At 40.5% G+C, this 27,596-nt stretch overlaps 1 protein-coding gene across 4 annotated transcripts in view; it reads left to right on the top strand.

Annotated features, from left to right (window-relative positions):
* Positions 1 to 27,596, top strand: part of LOC134419463 (mucin-5B) — a 44,386-nt gene that overhangs the window by 11,990 nt on the left and 4,800 nt on the right. For 3 of the 4 annotated variants that reach the window (XM_063158691.1, XM_063158690.1, XM_063158692.1), the window contains 35 exons: positions 548 to 686; positions 1,277 to 1,378; positions 1,595 to 1,664; positions 1,903 to 2,040; positions 2,579 to 2,743; positions 3,597 to 3,691; positions 5,151 to 5,277; positions 8,261 to 8,513; positions 9,512 to 9,564; positions 9,947 to 10,047; positions 10,348 to 10,499; positions 12,204 to 12,342; positions 13,058 to 13,168; positions 13,603 to 13,782; positions 14,173 to 14,409; positions 15,274 to 15,430; positions 15,644 to 15,772; positions 16,203 to 16,287; positions 16,489 to 16,526; positions 17,575 to 17,730; positions 18,631 to 18,696; positions 19,021 to 19,113; positions 19,744 to 19,985; positions 20,478 to 20,655; positions 20,948 to 21,198; positions 21,617 to 21,800; positions 22,321 to 22,513; positions 23,270 to 23,448; positions 23,915 to 23,984; positions 24,136 to 24,257; positions 24,638 to 24,669; positions 25,101 to 25,278; positions 25,854 to 25,958; positions 26,607 to 26,647; positions 27,207 to 27,329. In XM_063158691.1, the coding sequence (XP_063014761.1) occupies positions 548 to 686; positions 1,277 to 1,378; positions 1,595 to 1,664; positions 1,903 to 2,040; positions 2,579 to 2,743; positions 3,597 to 3,691; positions 5,151 to 5,277; positions 8,261 to 8,513; positions 9,512 to 9,564; positions 9,947 to 10,047; positions 10,348 to 10,499; positions 12,204 to 12,342; positions 13,058 to 13,168; positions 13,603 to 13,782; positions 14,173 to 14,409; positions 15,274 to 15,430; positions 15,644 to 15,772; positions 16,203 to 16,287; positions 16,489 to 16,526; positions 17,575 to 17,730; positions 18,631 to 18,696; positions 19,021 to 19,113; positions 19,744 to 19,985; positions 20,478 to 20,655; positions 20,948 to 21,198; positions 21,617 to 21,800; positions 22,321 to 22,513; positions 23,270 to 23,448; positions 23,915 to 23,984; positions 24,136 to 24,257; positions 24,638 to 24,669; positions 25,101 to 25,278; positions 25,854 to 25,958; positions 26,607 to 26,647; positions 27,207 to 27,329 (4,684 nt within the window). The remainder of the gene's footprint in view (positions 1 to 547; positions 687 to 1,276; positions 1,379 to 1,594; positions 1,665 to 1,902; positions 2,041 to 2,578; positions 2,744 to 3,596; positions 3,692 to 5,150; positions 5,278 to 8,260; positions 8,514 to 9,511; positions 9,565 to 9,946; positions 10,048 to 10,347; positions 10,500 to 12,203; positions 12,343 to 13,057; positions 13,169 to 13,602; positions 13,783 to 14,172; positions 14,410 to 15,273; positions 15,431 to 15,643; positions 15,773 to 16,202; positions 16,288 to 16,488; positions 16,527 to 17,574; positions 17,731 to 18,630; positions 18,697 to 19,020; positions 19,114 to 19,743; positions 19,986 to 20,477; positions 20,656 to 20,947; positions 21,199 to 21,616; positions 21,801 to 22,320; positions 22,514 to 23,269; positions 23,449 to 23,914; positions 23,985 to 24,135; positions 24,258 to 24,637; positions 24,670 to 25,100; positions 25,279 to 25,853; positions 25,959 to 26,606; positions 26,648 to 27,206; positions 27,330 to 27,596) is intronic. The other variant, XM_063158693.1, reaches the window with a different exon arrangement.

Genomic DNA, 27,596 nt, shown 5'->3' with positions numbered 1-27,596 from the left:
TTGAGTAATTGAACTTAGTGGGCTTTGTGTGACTTTGGCTTCCATCTTGCCACATCCACCTTTAGTCCCCTCAAAGCCCAAGTCTATATGGCTGGACTCTTTTCTTCTTGTGTGCACAGGTGTGAGAACTGCTCATTATCTGAGGCCCTCCACAATTAGCTGCTGAAACATCCCATCAGTGACTTGCTGAACAGTTGCATCAGCAGCACAAGATGTTGCCAGATCCTGCTTGAAGGGGTTCTTTCTTCTTTAAAAAGTCAAGTAAACAATTTAGGCCCAGAAAACCATCTCTTGCTTTCCCATCTCAGTGTGTCTCTGAGGGAGCCAGCCAAAAGCCTGGCGCAGTTAACTCTCTCACTGATAGGAATTCAACCCTCACACTTTAAAGGCCTAATATAAAGGCTTCCACCCACAGGGTTTGAATAAGAAGCCAAGATAATGACCTTAAAACACAAAGAGGCCACATCTGTGCAGATTAAAATGGTGTTTCACTTTGCTCCCTTGAAGCTGTGTTTATTCTAATGGCTGCTTTTTGGGTTTTGTACAGTACTTGCAAAGGAGGCCACTGGAGCTGTATCTCTCTGCCCTGCTCTGGAAGTTGCCACATAGATGGAGGATTCCATATAACAACATTTGATAATAAGAGGTTCAATTTTCATGGCAACTGTCATTATGTCTTAGCTAAGGTACGAGCAATTTCTCTTTTCATTCCTAAATCTCCTGGGTAGCACGAGGCTTGAAACTGTGCTGAAGCTTTATATGACTTAATTTAATTAAATGGAACCAATCCAGCAAAGCACTTCAACACTGAGCAACATGCTCAGTCTTAAACCCCATAAATTTTTGAATTTGCAATGGATTGCAAGTCAGTTGCTGATGCTTAGCTTCAAAGCTTTGCAACTTCAACATACTTGTACTTTTTTTAAAAATTAAATAATTTTCTTAATGGATGTATTAGTGTTGATTCAAGCATTTTTTTGAAGCTTTCTTCATGTGTGACTGTCAAAAGAAAGTGGATGAACCAAAATTTCTTCAAAAAAATTGAATTATCTGTGAATGCCTGCAAATGAGATCCACACAAGCTGATAGCAAGGAAAAGGAGCACAAAGTTAGTGAAATTATTGATTTTGGCAATAAATAGTTTGCAGTTAGATATCAAATACCCCAGTTCTTTCATTACTCCTTCTTAGCCTTTCAGTGACACGTTTTTCTCTTCAAGCTCCCAGCCTGTAACATGCTAACAATGTCTGCACATACCTTTCTCATGTTTTCTCAGAACACTGATGACACAGTTGTGGTGATTGGGGAGATCATTCAGTGTGGGACTTCAAGGACAATGACTTGCCTAAAGAATGTATTGGTCACACTAGGAAGAACTGTGAGTAACTGTCTTTAATTAGCAATACATAGGAGATCACTTCTATTTTCCTTACATGGTTTGTATGGTGTCTGGACACTGAGTTACACTGATCCCAGAGGTGATGAGGTTTTGAAGACACTGCTTCTCAGTGCTTACTGAAGCTTGTCAAGTTGGTCTTGTCTGTCTCACATCATATGCATTCACTACTGTGGCCTTTTCTCCTTTTCACTGCAGACTATAAAAATATGTTCCTGTGGAAATATCTACATGAACAATTTCATTGTGAAGCTGCCTGTAAGAAAAGGTAAATCCCCTTCTTCACATCTTCCACAGAATAGCCTACATCTTTTGCAGAAGGATTCCTGCTCCTTTCTCTGAAAAGAACATGATCCTACTCACTGTTAGGTGGATACTAGGTCTGGGATTCCCTGGGAATCTCTGTGTTACTGCAAGCACTGGAAAATGGAAGCTCCTGTTTACTCAGCTTTGTAAAGATTTGCAAAAGCATACAACATGTTTTCCTTTTTCTCTTTCTTCTTTAGATGGCATCACCATCTTCAGACAATCTACATTTTTCATCAAAATCTTGAGCTCAGCTGGAGTGCAGATCAGAGTGCAAATGAAACCTGTAATGCAGCTCTCCATAACAGTCGATCATTCCTTTCAGAATCGCACATCTGGTAGGACACATAAGGCTAAACCCTTCAATGTGCTGGAGAAAATCTCTGTGATGTTTAGTGTGTGCAAATCTTATAGACTCCATCTGTTTAAACAGGCCTTCATCAGAGCCTTGTGAAGTGCAGACTATGTTCTTGGTTTTGCCACTAATCTCATGTTTACACCATTTAAGATTTTTGTGCTTCTGTTTCCAGTCTGTGTAATGGGATTACATCCTGTCTCTCTGACCCATTTTGTTTTTCTTCTGCCATTTCCTTTATTTATAAGCCTTTGGGGAAAATATTCTCTGTCTGCCACTGTTTACTGAAGCATCCTTGAGCTATCACTAAGTGCCTCTGTAATGCAGAAAAATAATAAATACACTCTAAACACAGGGTCCTATCAGATTTGTGGGAACATCAGGAAGTCTCTGAGGGAAAATGGATTTGTTTCAGGCGAGGTCCATTACAGAGATAAGAGTGTTCATCTAGAAGCCATTCCTTTTTCATGCATCTAGTGATTTCTTCTTTTCTTTTGCTTTTCTTTTGCCTCCCACACAAGGTCTTTGTGGCAATTTCAATAACATCCAGACTGATGACTTCAGAACAGTCACTGGAGCTGTGGAAGATTCAGCTTCTGCTTTTGGTAACTCATGGAAAACTAGAGCCAGCTGTTTTGATGTTGAGGACAGCTTTGAAGATCCTTGTTCAAACAGTGTGGATAAAGGTACCAGGCTTTTCATCCCTGGCTTATCAGTGCGAAATAATTTTCACATGATGGATAATCAAAAAAGCTTTAGAAATCTCATAAACATCAAAACCCTCTACCTTTGAGGCTATAACTAGAGAAAAAATATTGTGTTTTGAAGGTCTTTAAGAGGATAGCTTTGCTTTCAAAACAAAAAGACAGCACTACTGGTGAAAGAGCCAACACATTCGCTGATGACTTGAAAAGCACACACAGCATAAATGACAGCAATTTAGGCTTAAGGCAGAGCGCCACTGGTTGCCAACATTTGTGAAGTTCTTCATCCAATCTAGGTTGTTACAGCTGTCCTGAAGTCCAGAGAAGGAAGGTGTCAACAGTGCTGAGTTAAGCAAGCATTGCACTGTACTAGGTGTCCTGTCTGATTTTTCACTCTGACTGGATTGGATATATGTGTTATTTGGACTGACCTCTCCTAAGTACTGACACATATAGTTATAAGCTGCAGCTCACAGCCACACAACTCACTGATTATTACATGCTTTTCTTGACTATAAGGAATTATCTGGCTGTAAAGAATTAAGAAAGTTTGATGAAAAACAGTGAAAATGGGGAGGTTCTGTATATGTTCTGCAAAATCCAGCTGCAGTAATAATGTTAATACTTAGAAGGTGAAACCTCTCTTTTAGGAAAATGGCTGGTCATCCATCCAACTATGCTTATCCCTTTGATAAGTTGATGACCTGTATTTCCATCCAGCGTTGTCTAAATACTTCAGGACATTCTAGTTCAATGTGATACCTGATAAGAATATTGAGTCAGACAGTAATGTGGTTTAAGTGACTATGGACAATGATATTTTTTCCCACTTCAGAAAAATTTGCCCAGCACTGGTGTGCTCTTCTGTCCAATACAAGCAGTGTGTTTGCTGCCTGCCATTCTGTTGTAGACCCTTCTGTGTACATCAAGGTAAGGTACTGCTCCAAATGGGTGTTTTCATCTAGTCCAGAGACTGGCCTAGGGGAGTGAAATAGGTTACAGTAGTGACTGGTCACAAAGAAGTACACTGATGACAATTAGAAAAATTATAAAATAAGAGTTTGTGCAAGATGGGCCTTTTCAGCTACAGCCCCAAAAGCACTTGATAGGCATGACTGGCTTCTGTTGCGTGATCCAGAAACAAAATGAAAAAAATCAGTTCAAGATTTCAAAGTTTCAAAGAGTTCACTCTTTGACTAGCAGAATCAGTGTTTTTGAGTGGAACTGAATTGAGACTTTTACCAGCCCCATGGATTTCCTCTGACTTGGTTCAAAATTCACATAAAGGCAGAGAATATAAATTTACATTGTTTATATCTCTTTTATTACCTTTGAATCTTGTTAGTCTCCTTGTGTTTTGAATGCATGAAGCTCCCCATATGTTCTCTTGGTGTAAAGCTCTATATAATGCTGCCGAGAAAGCTGTCTGAGCTACAGAGTTGCCACAATTATGTAGATTGTAAAAAGTTCCTGCAAAACCACAGAAAGTTCATGCAGGGTGTGGGTGTGTGTGTATGAGTGTGTAAAACAACTTACTGAGAAAAACCTGACCCTGAAATTTTGCCTAGAATGTAGCATGTCTTCAAGTATCTTTACAAATATGGCTTATGTTTTACCTGTCCCAGAAGAAAATATATATACTTCAGAATTAATGTAAGCTATAAATAAAACAGGATTTTGCAATTTTCAGTTAAGAAGAAGTAATAACCAGTTTCTTACAGATATTTCTGTTACTCCTACTGATATCATCAGATTTTAAACCATGATTTGTGAAAGCTTTTCCACAACATCAGTAATGGCAGGATAAGTCACTGTCTATCCAGTATGATCCTACTGCTCTCTATCTGACTAGCTGTATTTGTGTTCTTTTGTACAGCCCACACTGTTAAAAGAACTCGAGCTTTAAACTCCAGCTAGACTTACATAACTAGTTCTTAAAATGTCATTACATATGACTGACTCTCTATAAGCCATCTTCTGTCATGCCCCTGTCATGTCATCGGGTGCATCTCAGCTGCTGACCAGATAGGTACACAAAGTGCCAGTCATCACTGTGCAATATTTTCAGATTATATATTTTGACAGGTCCTAGATTGTACATCCTCATAGGAGGCTAGTGAAGACATTTCTTAGTGTTCTAAGGAACTCTAGGTGCCTCTAACTTTTTAAATATTCATCTGTTAATGAGAGTTAGACATAATTTCATTTCAGTTTCTGTAACTGATTTGCTATTTCTCAGGTTTGCATAGTATTTCATTAGTATACATTTTCTCTTAAAAATATTAAGTTTATATATTGGTTGACTGCTTTTTAAATTGCTACATGTTTTGCTGTTTCTTCTATGAGCTAGATGTAATAATACCCATTATTGTCCTTTTCTGTCCTTTAGAAGTGCATGTATGACACCTGTAATGCTGAGAAGAGTGAAGTTGCACTGTGCAGTGTGCTCTCTACTTACTCCAGAGACTGTGCTTCAGCAGGCGTGTCCCTGCAGGGCTGGAGGCAGGGTGTCTGTGGTATGTGAACTGAAATCCCTTGGGCAGGGATATGGGGGAACAGCCCCATTTGTGGCAGTCACTGTCTTTTGTCTTTAGTCATCAAGTTAGAGAGCCTTTGAAAAACAGAATAAGTATTTATTCTATAAAATTCAGTTTGTGACTGCTTCATGCTCTTACAATGCATATTCCTTTTGTAAATCTTAGGTGATTTCAGTACTCAGATAAGCAAAATTGTATAAGGCATATTACTCAAATTAAACAGAAACAGGGTTAGTTTAATTTAGGTTTAGTTAGCAATTAAGTTACTTTTGAAGACATGGGCTTCTCCATGTATTTTAATTCCAATATCTTTTTTGCTTCACATTCAGTCCTCTTGTCCCAGACAATACAAATGACATCACTCATTAACCACATTTTCCCACATTACAGTAAAATAGTAATTCTATAAAACAAATATATATTGGTGATATTTGAGAATGTGAAAATCTTTAAAGGCATTTTCAGCTCAGAATTACCTAAAAAAATGAACCAAAGTTTCTTGGACATATACATGGTAACCAAATCCTGAGTTCAGAGTCCATGTGTGTATGTATCTTCCTTTGGCACTGCCAGAATTTATTACAAGATGACATAAAATCTGAAAATAAAATTCACTGCCTTGGATTCTGAATTTTGCTTCAATATTCCCAGGTTGTCATTGATGGTCAGACAGGTCAAGTGAGATTTGCCTCTGTCGACATGAAAACAGATGTATGGGGTTCTTGACTAATTGCACATCTGAATAGACAACATAGCAATGATCATGTTTTTGGAGCTTGATGCAGCTATGATCTGTTTAATTGCCTGACTTAGGAGCCAGCTGGGATACTTAATAGAAGCAAACAATGTAACTGGTGTGACTCTTTGCCAGAGGCATTTAAGACTGTGATAAGAACAATTTCACAAACCTGTGCTGAAATAATTCAAAGGAACACAGTGTAGTCCACAGTAAATTGTCCTAGAATCCTGCAGAGTTATGCACTAGACACAGACACACTGTTTATCAAAAGCTTTGTTCCCAACATAGAATTACTGACATTTTTAATGGCAAATCAAGACTGGTTTGCAGCATGGGTTTGGCTGAAATCTGTGTTCTTAAGGCACAGTAGGTAATACTACCTCAAACAGTGCATTAACCTTGAGAAAAAATGCTCATGTTTTAATCAGAACAATCATTTTAGGCCTTATTTAAGAAGAAATAATCTTTTGGGAACATGGCTGTGATAAGAGTATGGTTGTTTATGACTCACTGTTCATGAGTGAAAGACTAAATGAGCCACCACCTTCACTCTGTGTTCTGTCCCATTGTGGGGGTTGGAAAACCTGTTCCAGCTCCTGAAGCTGCATCCACTCTGCCAAGCTGCAGGCAGCATCCAAGGCAGGTTGTATCCCAGGCAGATGTCTGCACTGCAGTCAGCAGAGTGTGTGAAACAAGCAAGTCCTGCTGGTTAAACCCTATGCATGCCAGCTATACTCTCTTTAGCAGAGGCGTGAGCCATTACTGGAGTTGCTGGTTGCCCAGCAGATCACTGGGGTGAGCAGTCTTGGCACTGCTTTTCTAGTGCTCCCTGTGCAAGCTGGCTTGAAGGTATCTCTGGTATGCTCATGTTCTCTGCACTCTTGCCTCCAGTTGTGATTTGTCATCTTAGATGCGTGTCACTCCTGTGACCATGAGCACTACAGTCAAATAACCCTTCTCTTACCAGTCTCACTGTATCAAAAGTGATCTTATTCCTCTATGAAAATTTTAAGGGAGAAAGTAAGCACGGTATTTTATTGTATTAATAGCTAACAATTGAGACAGATATAAATTCATATTCAACATCTTTATAATTTTTTTTTACGTATTTTGACTTACAAATACGACTTGCTGTATCTTCAAAGAATAAAAAGTAGGAGAATATGCCTTGCCTGACTTACACAGGGGATATTGTGTTTGCTCCAGCTAGGACCAGAAAACCAAATAGTTTATGGTGGTAGGGTGCTGGTTTTGAATGTGTACACAAGCCTAGCACACTAACTAATCTAAAAAAGTGTGCCATGGTCATGGACTGGAAAAACATACAGAGCTTTATTTAAGCATGGAACCTATTGCTGATAAGTTATTAGCATTGTTGCAAAGCTGATTAGCACAAGTGCCCATGATCAACGCCCCTGTACCTTGTAGTGCATCTGTGTGTATCTCAAAAACAGCTGCAGGGTTAAACCTGCAGAATTAGAAAGAGGCCCAAGATGACTAGATCTCCAGTTCTCACTGAATTTCAAAGATATCTGGATGCCAGACTTTCTTGCAGCCTTAACCTGGGTAATGTTTCCTTACAAAATTTGTTGTCATCCCTATGGGTCAGTACTGCAGATTCTATGGCAGACCTTTGATGGTGGTGTATACTGTCAGCCCGTGAAAATGAACCAGCTTTTTACTATCTTACAGGGTTAGTTAACTCTTTAGATTTTGTTATTTATCTGTTGAGTTCACCCAGAAATCTTAGAAACTGTTGTTTCTCATTTCCCCAGAGGATGACAACAAGAGTTTTGCTAAAAACATCTGTGAGAACTGAAACACCCTTTTCTTGGTAGCATCAATTGATTGGCAGAGTTCCTTGTCACTGCCATTTAATGTCAAAATTTCTCTCTTACAAAATAGAGTAATTTCTTAAGTTATCCCCAGCCAAAGAAATCATTAGTAAAAGCCAGAAAATAAAATTTTAACAAGTCAGAAGTTACTGGTTTCAGGTTTTGGCATAAGATAGAAATGTAATTACAAAATTAAACACCCTGCTGAGTATTTCAGTGTCATATAGTTTAGGCTATGCCAGTAGATTCTCCCAGAATCCTGGGAGACAAGGTCTGGTGGTTTGATAAAAGCATGTTTATGGCTACCAGTGTGCAGAAAGGCATGCTAAAGTCATGAGAGATGATTGCACAAAGAAGGCCATACATCCCTTTTATTTCTCTTGCAAAGATCCCTCTGAGGAGTGTCCTGAGACTATGGTTTATAACTATAGTGTGAAGTACTGCAACCAGTCCTGCCGCTCGCTGGATGAGCCCGACCCGCTGTGCAAGGTCCGGATCGCGCCCATGGAGGGCTGTGCTTGCCCCGAAGGCACCTACCTCAACGATGAGGAGGAGTGCGTGCCTCCAGATGACTGCCCCTGCTACTACAAAGGCAAGATTGTTCAGCCTGGCAACTCCTTCCAAGAGGATAAACTCATGTGGTGAGTTGCTCTGATGATGCAAAGGCTGCTCTGTGCCTGGGGACATCAGGGCTCATGGGGGAAGAAGTCTGCTCCAATCCATGAATGGCATCATTTTACAGTTAGGAATAATGGCAAATTTTTCCTAGATTGTATCTTCCCCTGGCAGGAAGTGCAGCCACAGCAAATGTTAAAATCCCATATTCATGCTAGCAAACAAGAACCTGAAAATATGTTTAGTAGAAAAATATTTGTAATCTATCTCTTGCAGAGTTCATTGTTGTGTAAAAAATATCCAAAAACAGTGGGAGCAAGTTTTCTAGAAGACAGAAGGCTTGGAGGAGTTTCAGGCTTTGAAATGAAAAAGCAAAGTGAAAACCACCACACCATCCTGCAGACTATTTAAAAAATAAGAATGGTCCATGAAAAAAAAAAACCAATTATCAGTTTTTAAACTTTTTTTTTTAGACAAAAGAGAGAGAAACTGGGGGGGGGGGGGGAATAATAAAAATAATGTAATTAATTTGTATCTGCATTGAAAAAATTGTCATTATTCTCATTTTCAACTACCTTAGGGCATCAATGGAAACAACCACCAGGTGAAGGCTTCTTTATTATCTTTAGATGTTTACATGTTCTCTCTCTAGCTGTCTTCCAACTGAGGATTCTACACTATTTTGTAATCACATATTCATTTAGTAATTTAAGAGATCTCTTATTTAAGAAAGTATTAGTCTTATCTCATGGAGTAGAAAATGGATGCTTAGGAAAAATTTGATTTAGGGAAAACACATAACAAACCAGTGCCAGATGAAGGAAGAGTATTTTAAGAGCTGGGTCTTTTAATCTTCCTTCTGGGGATGGTAATGCACGTCTGTGAAACTGATAGCTGTAACAAATATTCATTTTGATAGGAATTTGTTATTCATGTGACAAGTGAAGCTTTGCAGTGCCTTTCTCCCTGGTGAGGGAGAAAAGTGCAAAGAGCTGATGTGTTTTGTTTTATGGAATCTCTTTAGCAAATGCATTCAAGGAAGATTAGACTGCATTGGAGAAACTGTCTTGGTGAAAGGTGAGATTTTGTTAAATAATGTCAGTATGGTGTCAGACAGTATTTATAATGTTTTTCTGTGTTATCTCTCACTTTCTGTAACATTTTAGTATTCTGCACATTTTTCCATTCTCCCTGAAATGTGTTAGTTATTGATAACATTTGTCTTTGTAAAATGTCACCAGACTTACTAGACTCTTTAGATGATGAGGATATTTCCCAAAGCTTAGAAGTTATCTGCCTTCTTCTCCCTTCACTGTTATTGGGCAGAACCAAACTATTAGAAACTTTAAATGATAGACACCTGCTGCCCTCTGAAATCCTCTGGCTGGTTTTGCAATTGCTGATGGCATCCTTATTGCTCTCTCTAAATTACTTCCTGAAATGTTTTCTCCTACTGCAGATTGCCCAGCTCCTATGTATTACTTCAACTGCAGCTCTGCAGGTCCTGGAGCAACTGGATCAGAGTGTCAGAAAAGCTGCAAGACGCAGGACATGCACTGTGTAAGGAGCTCACCTCCCAGCAGGGGCACAGCACAGCAGGGCTGTGCATGTAGGATCGTCCTTATCGAGCACCGATGGGAACACGTCATGCTGGGCACACACCAATGCTTCACTGATAACACAGCAGCTGTAGCTAACAACCTACCTGTGATGTTTGTAGCACGATTTCCACTAGCTTGCAATTAAGGAGATTTTTTTAAAAGCCAACACTTTGGCATCCAGAGCTAGCATATCTCTGCTGGTTCCCTGTTCTTGCCGTGCACTAACAAGTTGTCTTCTCCTATATCTTCTAACGTGCAGTATGTCACAGAATGTGTTTCTGGCTGCATGTGTCCTGATGGACTGGTATTGGATGGCAGTGGAGGATGTATTCCCAAAGATCAGTGCCCATGTGTTCATGGAGGACACTTCTATAAACCTGGGGAAACCATCAAAGTGGACTGCAACACATGGTACGTTATCCCAGGGAGGCTTGCTTTATAGCAAAGTTTGTCAGAACTGCCAGACCATAGTGCACCCACGGGACAGGGTGTGCTTTGAAGCCTTCCTCTTCATCATGAGAGCCATTGGGCTGCTAGTAAAAACAAAAGGGGAAGTATTTCTCTGCATCATGCAATACTGAGCCTGCACTTGGAGAGAACAAGCACCAATATCTTCTGTTAAACGATTTCCATCCTTTTCTGTTTCCCCACCAGCTTCAGAAACATCAACCTTACTCTGGCTGGTGTGTGGCTGCTTATTCAATAAGGGAGAATTGAGTTTGTGTGTGTTGGGCACAGCTGAACCCTGAAAAATGACTGAATTTAGTCAAAGAAGAATTGCAATGGTCCTCCCTTGAGACTTGCAGTGCTTCCAGATCCATAGTTCTCAAGATAAACTAATACTCTAGTTACTCAAATTTCTGGTGCCATAGATTTCACTGTTATTACTGATCATGGTGGGTAAAATGCTTTCAATCTTTATCCATTATTTAGCAAGGATGAGACTGTATAGTTCTGCCAAATGGATGCACAGAAAATGAGAGCTAGAAACACTTTGGTCTGATCACCATTGGTACAGGCAATCAAGTTTAACCTGTGAAGTCAAAACCTGATAAGCTGTTGTTGCTATCACAGAGTCATTAAGAAGTTTTATTGCAGTGAGGGCTTAGTTTTCTCATGAGAAGAGGACACACATGGGAAAGAAAGTGCAGTCTCTGCATCACAGCTATAACAACTAAATATTGTCTACAGTCCTCCTGAACTAGAAGTGAGGTTTGTCAAGGTGTGGTGGGTAGACTTTGGCTGGACATTAGGTGGCCACCTAACTGCTCTGTCACTACCCTCCTCAGCAGGACAGGGTTGGGGAGAAAATGAGATGGTCATGAGTCAAAATAAAGCAAAAGCAAAGGCTGTATGCAGAAGAAAAGGCAAACAAAATATTTATCCCCTAGTCCCCACTAGCAGGTGATGTCCAGCCCACTTACAGAGGTGTAGGGCTTCAGAAAACAAACATCATAACATACACCACTCTGTTCCCACCTCAGTCTCCCATTCTCTTAGCTTTTATTGCTGAGCAGACATCACATGGTTTGGAATATCCATTTGGCCAGCTTGGGACAGCTGTCCTGTCTCTGTCCCCTCCCAAAACCTTATCCATGTCCCAGCCTGCTGCTGAGGGGGAGCATGCACAGTACTGATGCTCTGGGAGCGCTGCTCAGCACTAGTCAATACACTGAGGTGTTACCAATACCTTTGAAGCTGACAATGCAAAGCACTGAGGGAAAAAAATCCTCTCCATCTCAGCCAGACCCAAGGAAAGACAGAGATAATATTTGTTCACACCACCGTAACAGAACTGCAACATGATCCTTCACAGATTAAAATTCAGAAATGGTTGAAATATTCAGTTTTTCACCCTGAATTTTTCTTCTAAACCCCCACCATCTGCTGCCAGGACTCAATTATTTAAAATATATTTGAAGGAAATAATAGAATGAATGTTGATGGGTAGCAAACATGAACTTTTTGATTGATATGGCATCTCATAGCATGATCTTAGAACAGTTGAGAGGGCACTGTAAACAACAAACCTTTTAATTATTCTGCCCCTGTTTGAGGTTAAAGAAAGCCCATGTTTCATGCAAACATTGTTATTCTTTGCATTTTGCTTCCCAGCACCTGCAACAAAAGGCAATGGAACTGCACGGACAATCCCTGCAAGGGAACCTGCACTGTGTATGGAAATGGGCATTACATGAGCTTTGATGGGGAAAAGTTTGATTTCCTGGGAGACTGTGACTATATCCTAGCTCAGGTATCAATTTATTTTCAATTTCCCATCCATATGCTTTTTACATCCCACAGGGTAGGCTTCAGTCTGGGTAATTAAAAGGCACTCCCATACAAAATAGCCAAACCAATGAGCAGAGCCTACTCCCCTCCTCTTGCACCTAGAGCTGATAAGAGAGATTTTCCAAATTAAACAAAGCAAATTGACTCTCAGAAGTGTCACAAGAGGGCACTGTGTGATCCCAAATGATTAACTCCTTGGTTGGACTGCTCTTTCCTGAAGGCATTCCACCATTTTCAAGGGAAAGGAAAACGTGGTGTTGAAAAGTGTTTCCATCAGTCATGCAAGACTGACATTATTTTTGTTGTGATGGAAGCACGCAGAGGATAACGTGTGAGCCTCATATATAATAATTGAATGTAATGAGACAGCACTCAGTGAGACATTTTGTCATCCCCAAATTACAGTTGGTTTTCCTAATTTTAAGAAAATATATTTTTACCTTTTTGAACTGTTGCTATGACAAGTTCATTTCCCACCCTTAGTTTTTCTTTTTTAAAATCCTGGTCAAAAATGCATCTGCCACCAGGTCATTTTCCACCAGATACTGCCAAAATTCTATAGTTTTAGTGAATAAACAAGTCAGATCAGAGTGTCATTCATTTAGAGCTCCTAAAAATGCTTATAACTGGTCTAGTTGCCTGACAAGATCTAATAGAATGTTATCTGTTTTTCTAAGGATTTTTGCCCTAATAACATGGATGCTGGCACCTTCCGGATTGTGATTCAGAACAACGCCTGTGGGAAGTCACGCTCCATCTGCTCCCTAAAGATCACACTGATTTTTGAGGTTTGTCTAGAACTAGTTATAACCAAGGAGCTGTGGTCTTGATTTTGTAGTAATTACTGAATCATTCTCTTATATTCCACCTCAGTTGCTGCTAGAAGTACCTATGGAAGTCAAACAGCCAGCAAGCTAAGGCAGGGAATTTGGGAAAGGCTTAGGTATTTGATTTTAACAGGGACTGAACACTTCTGTGCACGAGAGGAAAGATGCAAGGAGTCAACAACACTACAAATGTGCATTTGTGTGTGTGTGTGTGTGTGTGTTTCCATTTGTGACAGTAGACTCTGTGCATCTGGGGCTGTGGCTCACCTACCTACCAAGACAGAGTGTGAAGATGACAGAAAAATAAGACAAAGAAGGAGAGACAGAGTGCCAGTGCTGTTGCATTAAGTTTTCTATTTGTTTTCCTTCCATGCAATGCATCTGTTCCTTTGTAGAACAGTGAAATAAGGCTTTTGGAAGGAAGAATTCAGGAGATAGCCACTGATCCAGGAGCTGAGAAAAATTACAAAGTGGACCTCAGAGGAGGTTATATTGTAATTGAAACAAATCAAGGGATGAACTTCATGTGGGACCAAAAGACTACTGTTGTTGTTCACGTGGCACCCTCTTTCCAGGTAAGTAGGGGGTAGACTGGGAGTTATGATTTCAAAGTCAGAGTTATGCATCCAGAACTGGAGCCCCAGTTTTTCCAGAGTCTGGAAAAAAGGCTTGGAAAAAGTTTGGTTTAGTGGACAAGAAGAAACAGCAAGCGGGACACATCTCGTGTTTTATTGCACTGTTCAGTCAGTATAAGACACTCCAGAATATTTGGGGCAAGAAGTATTGATAACACATTGGAAGTGTTATGTCACTTGAAGTTCAACTTTTTCTGAGCCATTTTTTGCTTTCTGTTTAGAAACTTGCACCTATTTTGCCTTTACAGACTCTATAAATTATTTCTGTTAAAGAGTGGGCTGCACTCAAAATAACAAAAAGCATTAACTGTGCCTACACACATTACATAGGGAAAAGTCTGTGGTCTTTGTGGGGACTTTGATGGCCGCTCAAGGAATGATTTCACAACCAGAGGGCAGTCCATGGAGATGAGCATCCAGGAGTTTGGAAACAGCTGGAAAATAACAAGCACCTGCTCAAATATAAACATGACAGACCTGTGTGCAGATCAGCCTTTCAAGTCTGCCCTGGGACAGAAGCACTGCAGCATCATTAAGAGTAACATCTTTGAAGCCTGTCACAGCAAGGTAATCCTGTTCTCTCATCCTCAATGGTTTCACACTAGATATTTGTCGCTATTTTACAGCACATTTGCAGCATTTTTTTCGTAGTGAAGCTACTACTAAAGTAGTACTCGGCTACTTCTCTCAAAACCTCACTTCACAGCTGTGCCAATTTAAACCTGTTGCACAGTATTTGAGGAAGCAGCAGTGCCTGTTTTGAACAACTGAAGATAAGAGGATAATAGTTGGCCACCAGAAGTAGAAAGTTAGGTATCTGTAAAATGTAGAGATAAGTTAGTCTAGGACTGTTTGTGTGGTGATCCTTGGGAAGTTCGTTCAAGTTATCTAAATAGACTAATTATTTGGTTTATTTGAGTCACAAATTTAATTAAACAGAAATAAGGCTACTCTTCTTAATTAGAATGTCTATAAAAAGCTTCAGTGCACTTTAATAAAAAAATTTAAAAACAAACTTGGCTTAATTTCCTTTGTTCGTTTATGTTGGCAACGGTTAAAAAACAAGAGACAAGAAGTTTAGTGGAAATAGGATTTTCTTTCATACTCAATCACTGTCTCTCAGCTTAAGAGTACACACTGTGTAGTTGTGCTAAGCCAAAACAAGGTAGTTCAGTCCTGCAGAAATCACACTGGAAGGCATTTTAAGTGTAAGTAGCAGCATTGCACATATGAGAATAGTAAGATTTAGAGTACAATTCTACCAGGCAGGTGCAAATAGAAAACTACCTGTTGTGAAATATCATGGCTCCTTCATGACAATCCCAGTCTGTCACAAACCATGTACATGACAGAAATTCAGAACCCTTTCCCTCATTAAAACACAGTGCAGCAGACACAGCTGTGGTGACAGCTCTGTTGGTGTTTTGACAGGTGAACCCAATTCCATATTATGAATCTTGTGTGTCTGACTTCTGTGGCTGTGACAGTGTGGGAGACTGTGAGTGCTTTTGTACCTCAGTCGCTGCTTACTCGAGGAGCTGCAGCAGAGCTGGTGTCTGCATCAACTGGAGAACCCCTGCCATTTGCCGTGAGTACTGCAGGGAAGGGCACACAGAAAGCAGCGCCCCTGGTGCTCAGGCACACGGGATACAGAAGAGCAGAACACCTACACTGCTATGCATGTGTGACTGAGCAAGCTCTTTTTATCATATTTACCTTATTAAAATATTTTAAACAAGATTTAAAAAATAGTCCCTGCCCAGTATCTGAGACCTAAATGTTTTTTATTCTTCTGTTCCAGCTGTGTTCTGTGATTATTACAACCCACCTGACAAACATGAGTGGTTCTATAAACCCTGTGGAGCCCCTTGTCTAAGGACCTGCAGAAACCCACAAGGGAAATGTGGGAACTTGCTGTACAGTTTAGAAGGTAATTCTTCCTTGACTTTAATGCAGTTTATGGGAGTCACAGCTACTAGTCTGGTTTTAAATGTCTGAAGCATCAAGGTGACTGAAAGGTTATCCCATCTGTCCCAGAAGCTCATTGACCATGCCTTGCTAATTCACTGTGTGATGGTGCCATTCATAGCATCATTTCCCTGCTGCCTTTAAATATATGAAGAGATAAAATACCATTCAATATAAATTTCTATAGAATAATTACCTGTTGACAAATGCAGTAAATTAAAACCTGGGGGAGAGAGGTAAAAAGAGGACTTGGAAAAATAATTGGTGGTAAAAAGAACATTCATACTGGAATCACTTTCATTTGTGGATCAAATCTATATTTGGTAGAGGTATTTATGTAATTTCCTGTGCCTGTGTAACTCAGACTAAGAATACTTTGTTTAATTTTCCAGGCTGTTACCCAGAGTGTAGTCCTGACAAGCCATATTTTGATGAGGAGAGCAGAGAGTGTGTCTCCCTCCTCAACTGCACTTCATGGTAAGTCAGTTGATGGTGAGAAAGGTAGAATAGGACTGAAAAGGACAAACTAGGAGATGTTCTGTTAATGTTTATAGGCAGTGGCAATTACCATTAAATCCAGGAGTAGGTTTTTTGTAAAAGTAGTACAGTTGCAGACATTGTTATTCCATATATGAATTCATTTCAACAAAACAATTCTTTTTCACTCTTTCTCTTCAGTGATCCTGAAGAGAAACTATGCGCTGAAGACTCCAAAGGTAACTTTTCACCCTCACCATGCATTGAGTGATGGCAGGAATGCAACAACCCAACATCACATATTACATGTTACCAAACACATTGGCAATAGGAGGCCAGACAGGTAGTTTAGTATTAGGGTGCAAAGCTGCACAGATATACTTTGATAGAAAAAAGGCAGCCTTTGACCTCAAGAACTGTGTAAAGGATAATCACGAGGAGGAAGGGGACAGGTGTAATATGTAGGATTCATCTTACACAGGTTAATACTGCTTTTCCACTTTTCCACTTCCTTGGTAGTCAGTGAAGACAAATAGAGAGTAGTCTATAGCAGACCATTCATGGTACCTTTTTTAATAAGTACTTTTAGAACAGGGCAAATCTTGTAGAAGTGCTGACCATTCATTTAATAAAATAAACTAAGCTTATTAGATACGTGTTTGTGTGCCTAAAGGACACATTTGGTTAAGGTACAGTATCAGTTCATTCCCATATCTGGGAGAAAGCACATCCCAAAACACAGGGTGACCCAATAGATAAGACATTTGCAGTTTAGCTGATTTTGTTACAGTAATAGATACTTTGGTTCTTACATGTACAGTCTCCAAAATCTGGAGAACTTCTCATATATTTAAATGAAATTGTGTACCACTGCATGCTCCTCATTTGTGGATGGAAATGGCTGTGCAACACCTCCTGAGCCAGAGTTCTGTCACCCAGAAAGGCAATAATCCCAGTCACATTCCCTGCCCAGAGAGAGTTCTCCTGTGCTCCAATGCTGAGTTAGGCCAGTATCAGTTCTCATGCTTTTACCAACCAGCAATTCCTCCATGCAAGCTGACTCCAAGAAACACCAGGAACCAGAAAAATCCAACACACTTTAAATAAATGAGATACACTCACAGTGCAGCTTCTCAAATAGCAACTAAGAAAGTTTCTTAGCCACGTAATTCATGTTTGATGTTGTGACCTTCAGAAGGGTAAATGCAGAGTTTGGTTTGCTTTTCACTTGTATTTATATTGCAAGTGTCCTCTGTTGCCATGGCATTTTCTCTTTTGGCGCCTCAGTTTGCCTGTGCTGCTACAATGGGAAGACCTACACCTTAAATGAAACTGTGTACAGCCACGTGTCCGGGACCAGGTGTGGTGAAGCTGTCTGTGGCCCTAATGGACAGATCATTAAAACCCTCACCCACTGCAGAACTCCGACTACACCAGCACAAGGTACCCGATTGATAAGGGACTTGGTGGTGATTCTGTGGAAGTCCACAATGGTAATAAGATTTATCCATCCTGGAAAAAGATTCCTACAGCATGTCTAGGATAACAACAGTATTTAAGACTTTTGAAGTTTCAAAACGGAGGGATCAGAGCTTGTGGGTCTTGTGGTGACGACCAAAAGTGCAATCTTATAGATTCTTGCTAACCTTACTGTCAGTGAGGTTAAGAGAGAATAGAAAGATTCAGCAATTTTTCATACAACGTTTCCAATAAGCTTGAGCATATCACAGTTGACACTCTGGTGTCATTAGTCTCAATATTCCATACTTCTAAATCTTTTTCTCCTTCTTATCACCCATAACACGTTCTGGTTTTTATTGTACTGTTGGAAAAAGTGAGTCTTATACAGGTCACTTTTCTTATGAAACTAAAGCTTCCTGGCAGTTAACTCCTGTTCCAAAGACATTTTCCAGCATGAATGGAATGTAAAAAATCAGAAAACTTCTTTATCTCTTTTTCTAAAAGATATAAAGAAAAGTGGGGAATTTGCCACATGATTTTTAGAAATAAAAATAAGTGGCTAAAGTGTAAATATATATATATATATATATATATATAATCCTGATAAATATATATATATTATCCTGATATATATATATATATTATCCTGGCAGCGCAAATTATACAAGGACAACAAAGAAAATGCAATGTTAGCTTCTTTTCCCATGTGAGTGGAAGAGCTAAATACTTGATAGTGAACCCATGTGTTTGGTATTTACTGAAAATGTTAAAAAATTGAATAAATACAGTGGAGTAGTACCTAGTAAAGGCAGGATTATTGAAAGCAGAATGTAGGTGGCATAGTAAAATGTCTACATGGTCTGTTTCTATTTAAACCAACAGGTTCTTTGAAAGAAAGCACTAAAAGTCCAAATGGAGTGCCACTGGAAATCACCTCTCCAAAGTCAGGTGAAGTACTGCAGGGCTAGAAACATTAAAATGAAATGAAAAAATGACACAAGAAGGGGTGTTTATTGTATTCTGTATAGGAAAAAAAATAACTCGATGTGGGAGGGTGTGTGTGTAGTATTACAGCACCCTATGGTGTAATAGAGGGAGTGTTTATAATTACAGAAGATGGTTTCTGTGTGGACGTGTACAGAATGTAGTGAAAATAAAAAAAAAGATTTTTAAAAAAAATTTTTGGAAGTTGTAGAGAATGTAAGACATGTTGGAGGGCTTAAAAGTAGAGTAGTAGAGGATTTAAATACTAATTCATTTGATTTCCTGCAGAACCACATAAGAAATATATGACATCTGCACCTCCCTCATCAGAGGTAGCCACTCCCTGCTTCTGCAATGACAATGGACAATTGATACAAATGGGTGAGAAACCATGCAATTTATTTTCTGCACCATTGACATGGAAAGATGTATTGTTAGATAAAAGTGCTTCGGCAAGTGCTCATTCTGCCTGTCACAGTTAGATATTACCAGAAGTTGTTACATCTTTGAACTGTAGCTAACACCTTCAGAACTACAACTCTCCCATTTCCAATAACTCTGTTCTGGTTTGAACACCCCTGGTGTAAAGAAGAAACTTATAGCAGTTGCTGATGTCAGCAGAGCCCTGAATCCCAAACTGCTGAACATGAGCTTGTAACTGACAACAATATTCCAAAAGCAGAGGAGGAAAGACTCTTCTTCATCTGTTAGTAGCTCCTGCTTCACTTAGCTCCTGGTGTTTGTGAAGAGCAGATGCACTTGGTGATTTAATCAGTATTGGCTCTTCTTGTACACATTTTCAAATCCTTCCAATGTACCTAAGAGCAGGATTTCAGATTAGGCCTTGTGGCCCTCCCTCAGTCTTTGCCCTTTGGATGAATTGCTGTCCAGTTCAGCCACCGAATCCCAGGAGCTGCAGACGGTCCCCTGAGCATGGCTATTGGGTACAGATGGTTAAATGCAGGGCTGAGAATGCAGCCTCAGGCTAACACTCGGGTTTTGCCCTTGCAGGAGAAAATGTTTCTCTGCCAGTGAATGTATCAGGTCGTTGTGCTTACTCCATCTGCAATAAATCATGTCAGATTGAATTAATTTGGGCAGAGTGTAAAACTGGTCATTCTGAGACCCTCAAGGTCTGTGATCCACGTGCTGAAACCTGTCCACCAACACCTGCTCCTGGTGTAGCAAATCAAGTTCCTGCTCCCACAAGGACTTCTGTGAGTGACTGTCTTGCACTCAATCCTCCCAGAAAGGTGAGAGACTCAAGATGTGTTTAATCTTTCATCATTCCACCATTCATGCATTGCCTGCAGCCAAGGCTTGGTGTTCTCCTCTGATGCTGGTATCCAGCACTACAGCTGGACTGTAGGTGTGGCTGAACGAGATGATTTAGAAGTATGCCAGAAACCCCTCACTGAAAGAATAAGCTGAATATTCTTCTGTTCACCTGAAGCACATACATGATTGTATGTGAGCTGAACAAAGACTAGGAAGCCACATCTGGCAGTGTCCTACCACCAGAAGTTATCAGGACCCTAACATATATACCAAAAAGAGTAGATATCGAGGCTCTCTTTATTCCTATTTGGTTCATATTTCCTGGTTTCCAGAGCCAGAGTAAACACCAAATTTTGCCATGCTAGACAAATGAATGGAATGTAGTTGCTGTGTGTGATTTTAAAGATTTTGTGAAATTGCTTTGTTATTTGCCTCTCCTTTTTTTTTTTTTTTCAATTAATCAATAGTTTAATGAAACATGGAATTTTGGAAACTGCCATACAGCCACTTGCCTCGGAGAAGGAAGCAATATCAAATTGTCTGTCATGACTTGTCCACCTCAGCAACTGAAACTCTGTGTCAATGGTTTCCCAATCACAAAACACTCTGATGAAACTGGTTGCTGTGAAGTCTCTGAGTGTCAGTGTAAGTGGCAGGAAAATTCCTCAAATTTATGTTATGTTCAGCTGGGCCTCAAAAAGGAAAAGTCTATCTGGTCAACATCTATATTATGTTCATATCAATTCAGTAGGATACAATGGAACAGAAATCCCATCTGAAATCTTGGCTGTTGAAAGCAGATGTCCTTGCTAGAGTAATTTTTCTTTATCAAACTGGATTTTTGTCTCTGACTGGAAGCAAGTAAAAAGGTTAAAACCAGCTTGTACTTACAGGTAGCTCAGACGTCGAACTTGAAGCCTGTCATTCTGTCTTCTAGGTATTTGCAGTGGATGGGGAAATGAGCATTATGTGACTTTTGATGGAGCATATTACCATTTTAAAGAAAACTGCACCTATGTCCTTGTGAAGTCAATTCACCCTGACTCTCACAACTTCTGGATTCACATAGACAACTACTACTGCGCTGCCACTGGTGGAGCAATTTGCTCAATGTCCCTCATCATTTTTTACTCCAACTCTGTTGTTATTCTGACACAAGCTAAGAAACATGGAAAAGAAACAAACTTGGTAAAGTATTGTGTTTAAATGAATTCTCAAAATTATTTTGCTGTAGTTATATTACTGTACTGCCAAACATCTTGTGATGACAAAGGATTAAGCTTGTAAAACATGGAATGGGTAACAAATGCAATTGCTTCACTTCTTCTCTCTCTTTTTTGCTTTGTATCAATAGAATCTGCATATTCTAAAAATCTGAGAAATTATCACATAGCTGAAAAATGTGGGTTTTGTCCTGATAGGAGTATTCAAGTATAAATTGCAACATATTTACAAGGAATATTAGACAACTGCTTAAATGACTGACAGACACCATTTGGTGCACCTAAGGTCTGAATTTGTGCCACTCTGCTTTCCAGCTGCACTAATCATGTTCCTTACTCAATGAAGGAGCACCCATAAAAAACTTTTATTTCTTTTCTTTTAGATTTTGTTTGATGACAAGAAAGTTGTTCCAGACATTTTTAAGAATGGTATCAGGATAACCAGTTCTGGCCTTTATGCCATAATTGAAATACCTGAATTAGAAGTATACATCTCCTATAGTCGACTTGCATTTTACATAAAACTCCCTTTCAGCAAGTTTTATAACAATACTATGGGACTCTGTGGTGAGTGTCCTCATCAGCTGACAAAAATTATTGCTCTGAATTTTCCTCTATCTCTCATTCTCTTGTAAAATCTCTAAATGCTTGCAACTTCACTATTTCTCACAAATGTTAATAAATTTATTTAATGGAAAGACACTGTCAGGAAATGTAGTTTTAAGTCATATCTTTCATTCTGTCCACAGTCTGTTGGGGGATGGAGATAGAATTTTTCTAGGCCCTTCCTTTTCATCATATCTACTTCATATAGGAATGTAGGAAATGTGGAGAGTCCTGTGCCATCTCAGTTATTCTGGCCACCAGAAGAACTGTATCAGCCAACACATCAATTCTGGTTTTCATGAGTAGTTGGCAAACTGTTTCTTTGAGCCTTCACTTCCTAGAAACAGTTTGTGAGAATTTATCCAGAACCCCACATGTTGCTCCCTTCACACAAGGAAGAGAACTTCCCCCCAGATTTTCTCTAAAACCAGCTTCATCAGCATCAACTGTCCTTGAACTGTCATTTTTATATTGCTACCAGGTACGTGCACCAACCAGAAGTCTGATGATGCTATGAAGAGGAATGGTGAGGTCGTCGAGTCCTTCAAAAAGATGGCACTAGATTGGAAAGTCCCATATCCTACCAACAGATACTGTAACCCTGGTGTCTCACAGCCATCGAAGATTGGCTATCATCAGCATTGTGTGCCTTCTAATCTGTGTAAAATCATCTGGTAAGGCAACTCCCAAAAGTATCAGAAAGAAAAATCCACAGGGTATTTTCATTCTTCACTAAATGGCTTGGGTGAACTGATTCTAGGATATGAAGAAAATACAAAGTTTTGCATACCTCGTGCATTCCAGATTGAGAGCTTCTGCCAGCTCTTATATGCAAAAAGATGCAATTTTCAAAAGAACAAAGAAGAGCATGTTTAAGATGTTTTTGTGTTTACAAAATACAAAAAGCAGTGAACTGATGTGTGTGTTCTTGAGCTTGGCAGATATTTTTAAGCTGCATCAGCAAAATCAGTCCTCTCTTAATTGTATCTGCTGCTTGGCACTCCCTCTGCCTGTCAGTTCTGGAGAGGGCAAGTGGGAATTAGCTAAAATTTAGTATCTTAAAGCTCTGAATTATATGAAACACAGTCAGAATATAGTAAGCAAATATATGTGTCTGTTTTTAAAACAATTTTGTGGTTTAAAGCAGGATTTTCAAACCTGCTGGCATAAAAACGTCAGCATTTAGACTTGCAGCTATGAGCTGTGCAGGAGCCTTTGCAGGTAGCAGTCCAACATAATATTGTTTCCTTTCAAAGCACTGTAAAGAATGGCAGGCAAAGCTCATTCTTTATTAAGCTGTGGGGGTGTGTTGCCTATGAGAACAATTTGTAGTTGTTCCTTGAGGTTTTGCCCGGAGCACGGGGGATGGTTTGGCTCTGAATTGAATTCTTCCTTGGAAGCAGCCCAAGGTTTCTCTCTGCTTTGTGCAGGACCCTGACGGAGTGCCACGGCGTGGTGCCCCCCCAGCCGTACTACGAGGCGTGCGTGGCCAGCGGGTGTTCGGAGGAGCAGCCCAGCAGCGAGTGCCAGAGCCTGCAGACCTACGCGGCGCTCTGCGGCCTCCACGGCGTCTGCGCGCCCTGGCGGGGCCTGGCGGGCGGGCGCTGCGGTGAGCCTGGGAACGGGCCGCGGCTTAGCGCGGAAAACACCCCCTGGGGAGAAGCGAGTCTGCTCTGCCCTCCCTCCCCTGCTGCTCCGGACCTCAGAAACGGCAGGGACAAACGAACGAGGTTGTTCCAGCCCAGACCCGGTGCAAACCAAGGGGGAACCAGCCCCACGGTGTCTCCTGCGTAGCTCAGCCGAGGAGCTGTGTGTGTTCCCCGCAGCTTGGGCACTAGATGGCAACGCACCGCTTCCCTCTGCTCGGGCCGCCCCGTGAATCAGGGCGAGCCCTGCTGGTCCTGGCGCTTGCCCCTTGCTGGCCCCATGGGCCCCTTTGGCTGCAGGGCCCCCTTGCCGCGCCGTGCCGACCCGGGAGGTGGCCGCGGTGTCTGGGCTTTGGCCCTTCGTGTCCCTGCATCGGAGGGTGCACCTGGGTCTGGGCTTCTTAACTTGTGTGTTGCAATGTTCCACAGAGGCCAGCTGTTCTGGGGATCAGGTGTACAAGCCGTGCGGGGAAGCAAAAAGAAACACTTGCTTCAGCAGGTGGGTCATTTCCATAAGGCGGTTTTCAAGTCCATAATGTGAAGATTGCCAGGGAAATTTGAAGTTCGCATTCCCTTGGGATTTAGATGCCTTGATTGCCCTGGGCAATTTTTGCCTCTCATTCATTCTCATTTATATTCTGTTTGTGCAGAGGAGTTGTTACGAACACCCTTCCTTCCCAGAATAGCACACCAGTGTTTGTTGAAGGATGCTACTGTCCTGATGGAAAAATTCTGCTGAATGATTATGATGGCATTTGTGTGTCAGTCTGTGGTAAGAAATGGTATAAATGGTGCTATGGGAAATGGGGGTCAGAGCCTGACTAGAAGTGCATGCATATTAAGGAGGTTGTTTTGGGTACAGAGGAAACAGGGGAGATCTTGTTACTGACCCTTTCTGGGGAAGCTGGGAGCATTCCAGATTGAGAGCTTCTGCCTGCTCTTATATGCAAAAGATGCAACTTTCAAAAGAACAAAGAATAGCATGTTTAAGATGTTTTTGTGTTTACAACCTGTGACTTTGCACTCTGAATTTCTCTTTCTCTTGGTGGCTGTTTCTCAGATTTCAATACCTTCCTTCTGTTCCTGTTTTTCTGCTTCTCTTCTTTTCCCTGATGGAGTTACCTTTAAAGTAACATCTAATTCATTTTATAGGTTGCACAGCGCAAGATGGGTCAGTGAAACAGGTAAGAGAAAAGGAAAATACTGTCTTTATAGTTTGTGTTCTGTGACCTTCTGCAAAAATGACTGCATAAGTTGTTTCTTTTATTTCTAAGCCTAAAAACCAGTGAACTGCAATGACATTGGGGAGAAAATCAGATTTTATTAACTCCAGAACTTGTTTCTGTACTTGAGGTACAGAAACAGCAGTTTGTGGGAATCAGTTTCCTGGTAGAACTATCAAGCTTTCCTCCTGGAAACACATAAACCTGAAAAGGAAGGTGGCAAATAATACCATTTTTTCTTACTCTCTTCTTCTCCCTCTGGGATTTGAATTGCAATTTTCCTACACAATAAATTCGGTCAGCTCAGTCCTACACTGGCTTGCAGGAGGCATTCATTGATTTAATGCTTCCAGGTTTTTCTCTCTGAACTGCTATCCCTCTTGTTTTTATAGCCTAGAGAGGCTTGGGAACATGACTGCCAATACTGTACTTGTGATGAAGCAACCTTGAACATCTCTTGCTTCCCCCGCCCTTGTGCTAAATCTCCACCTCTCAACTGCACAAAAGAAGGCTTTGTACGCAAAATAAAACCACGTCTGGAAGACCCCTGCTGCACAGAGACAGTCTGTGGTGAGCAGATCCTTCACTTGCTGTAATATGACAATATTTGCCTTTATCAGTAATCCTTAAGTGAGATGTGGTGCCCCACAGCACACTGGAGTGGTCATTTTTTCCATCTATGTGCCAGGAGCTCTTGCTAGCAGAAAAAAACAGTCCTCTGGTCCACCTTGTTCTCTAAAATTAGTGTCATGACCTGACAGATATTTACACTGGAAAATCTCCTGTGGATCATTGGGACCAGCAGGTGTTCCACAGGATCCTTTGGCTCTTGTCCTTCTGAGATGAGAGGGTGATCCTTCCCTCTCATCACCAGTAAGAGAGGATGTGTTCATCTTCCAGGCTTCCCTAAAGCTTCCTGACATATATTTGCCCTCAGCTTTGCATTTGCACCCTCCCAGTCCCAAATGCCCATCCCAGCACAGGAGTGGCCTGCTCCTAAACCTGGCCATTCCCAGTATCTATATCAAGATGTAGGACAGAGAATCCTGGCAATGGTAATAGGATGGTTTTTTCCAAGCTCTCTCCATAAGTAACACTGCTGGATGGGAGGTTTTGGCTTACTTTGTCTCTGCTGTGTATTGCAGAATGTGATATAAAAACCTGCATTATCAACAAAACAGGATGTGACTTAGGTTTCCAACCAGTGCTTGCTATATCTGAGGATGGTTGTTGCCCTGTCTTCTCCTGTAGTAAGTACCTTGTTTCCTTAAGATGTTTTATTTGTTCTTTGAAGTATTTGATTTTTCTAAATGAGGTAACATCATGGCAGAAGGCTCTTTCTTTTCAGCCTTTACAATTGAGCTATTTTTTCCCTTTATTTCTCCCCCTTTTTTTTGTTGTTGTTTTTTGGGTTATTTTTGATTTGGAATAACTGGTTAGGGTTCTCTGTATTCATTATTCAGGGAGTGTAAGCTATTGACCATGTAGTGAATGATGGTTAAACTGAACCCATCCAGAAGCTCTGCTGCCAAATTATATTTCCAGATTCACACACATAAGTCCGTTAGCTTTGTTACCAGCATAGTGGTTAACACTAAAGAAAAGTTCAAGTGATTTCAAGTGTAGGTGAAAAAGGCAAAGGCAAATAAATTTTACCTTATGGAAAATACCAGAGTATGGAATTATCCCCACTTAATGCATATCATCTAAGCAGATGCTACATATGGGCTTCTGAATACCAAATATCACCATGTACTAGTTGCTTTTTTCCCCCCTCTTGTGTGAGCTATTAAGTTCAGCTCTACTCTTTGACTTCTCTAAATCACTCACAATTCAAAGAGGAGTACAGAAACTGCATCATTCCTAGCACAACCTTTTTCATTTTTTTTTTCTTACAGTACCAAAAGGTGTATGTGTTTCTGAAGGAGTTGAATTTAAGGTAGGCCTTCTTCCAGACACTTCTTCCTAGGAGTTAATGTTGCTTGAGTCAGAATTATCTGAAGTTCTTGTTTTCAATACTCATACAAAAAGCAGGATTAGAATGGCTTGTAATTCTTCCCTGCCAGTAAGTTTCCCTACCAAGCAATCTGTGATTCTGGGATAGGTTATTCAATAGCAATGCTAGAAGCCAGTAACTTGCTTACTAAAAGAGATCTTGCCTACACTTTAGAGTCAATGGGTCAGAATTGTAATGAAACACAAATTTTAAAGCTCATTGAATGTTGTAAGATTACTGCTTGCTTGCTCAAACTTGTCCAAAAATGCTTGAAATTTATGAAAACTCATTTAACATCACTGATACACTTAGGAATGTCAGCCTTGTCTTCATTTTGTGATACCAATGGTGAAGTTTTAGAGATCTGGATGTGTATTCATTTCAGGAAATTCTTGCAAAAGTAAACCTCATAAGCATTAGTTTTTTCAATAGGCCAGGGGGATGTTTATTCCAGAACCCTCTGAATTCTTGTCATGGTTTTCTCTCTCCCCTGTATTTCCAGCCAGGGGCAATGGTGCCTAAAAGCTCTTGTGAGAACTGTGTGTGCACAGATGAGCAGGATCCCGTGACACAGACCAACCGCATCCAGTGCCTTCCTGTGCAGTGCCAAACCACCTGTCAGCAGGTCAGCCCCTCCTTGACCACAATGCCTGATGGGTTGAAATAGGGACAGTATAACTGCTTTATCTGTGCAACACAGCAGGATAGACTCTTCTATTAATGGCTTTGTAAAGTCCTTTTTAGGGTGCTATTATTTTTGCTCCAGCAAATTTAAGAGGTCACCCTTGGAAAAGGGCTGTGAGGGGAAATGATTGCAAACCTGTTAAAGTCTGACTGCTGAAAGATGTTTGTGTCATTCTGTTCATGTTGTCCATAGTCAGCTCGTAAATGA

Source organism: Melospiza melodia, chromosome 6 (genome assembly GCF_035770615.1).
Source record: "Melospiza melodia melodia isolate bMelMel2 chromosome 6, bMelMel2.pri, whole genome shotgun sequence".
NCBI lineage: Eukaryota > Metazoa > Chordata > Aves > Passeriformes > Passerellidae > Melospiza > Melospiza melodia.
The sequence above is the reverse complement of the archived record's forward strand: the minus strand, read 5'-3'. Positions and strand labels throughout refer to the sequence as shown.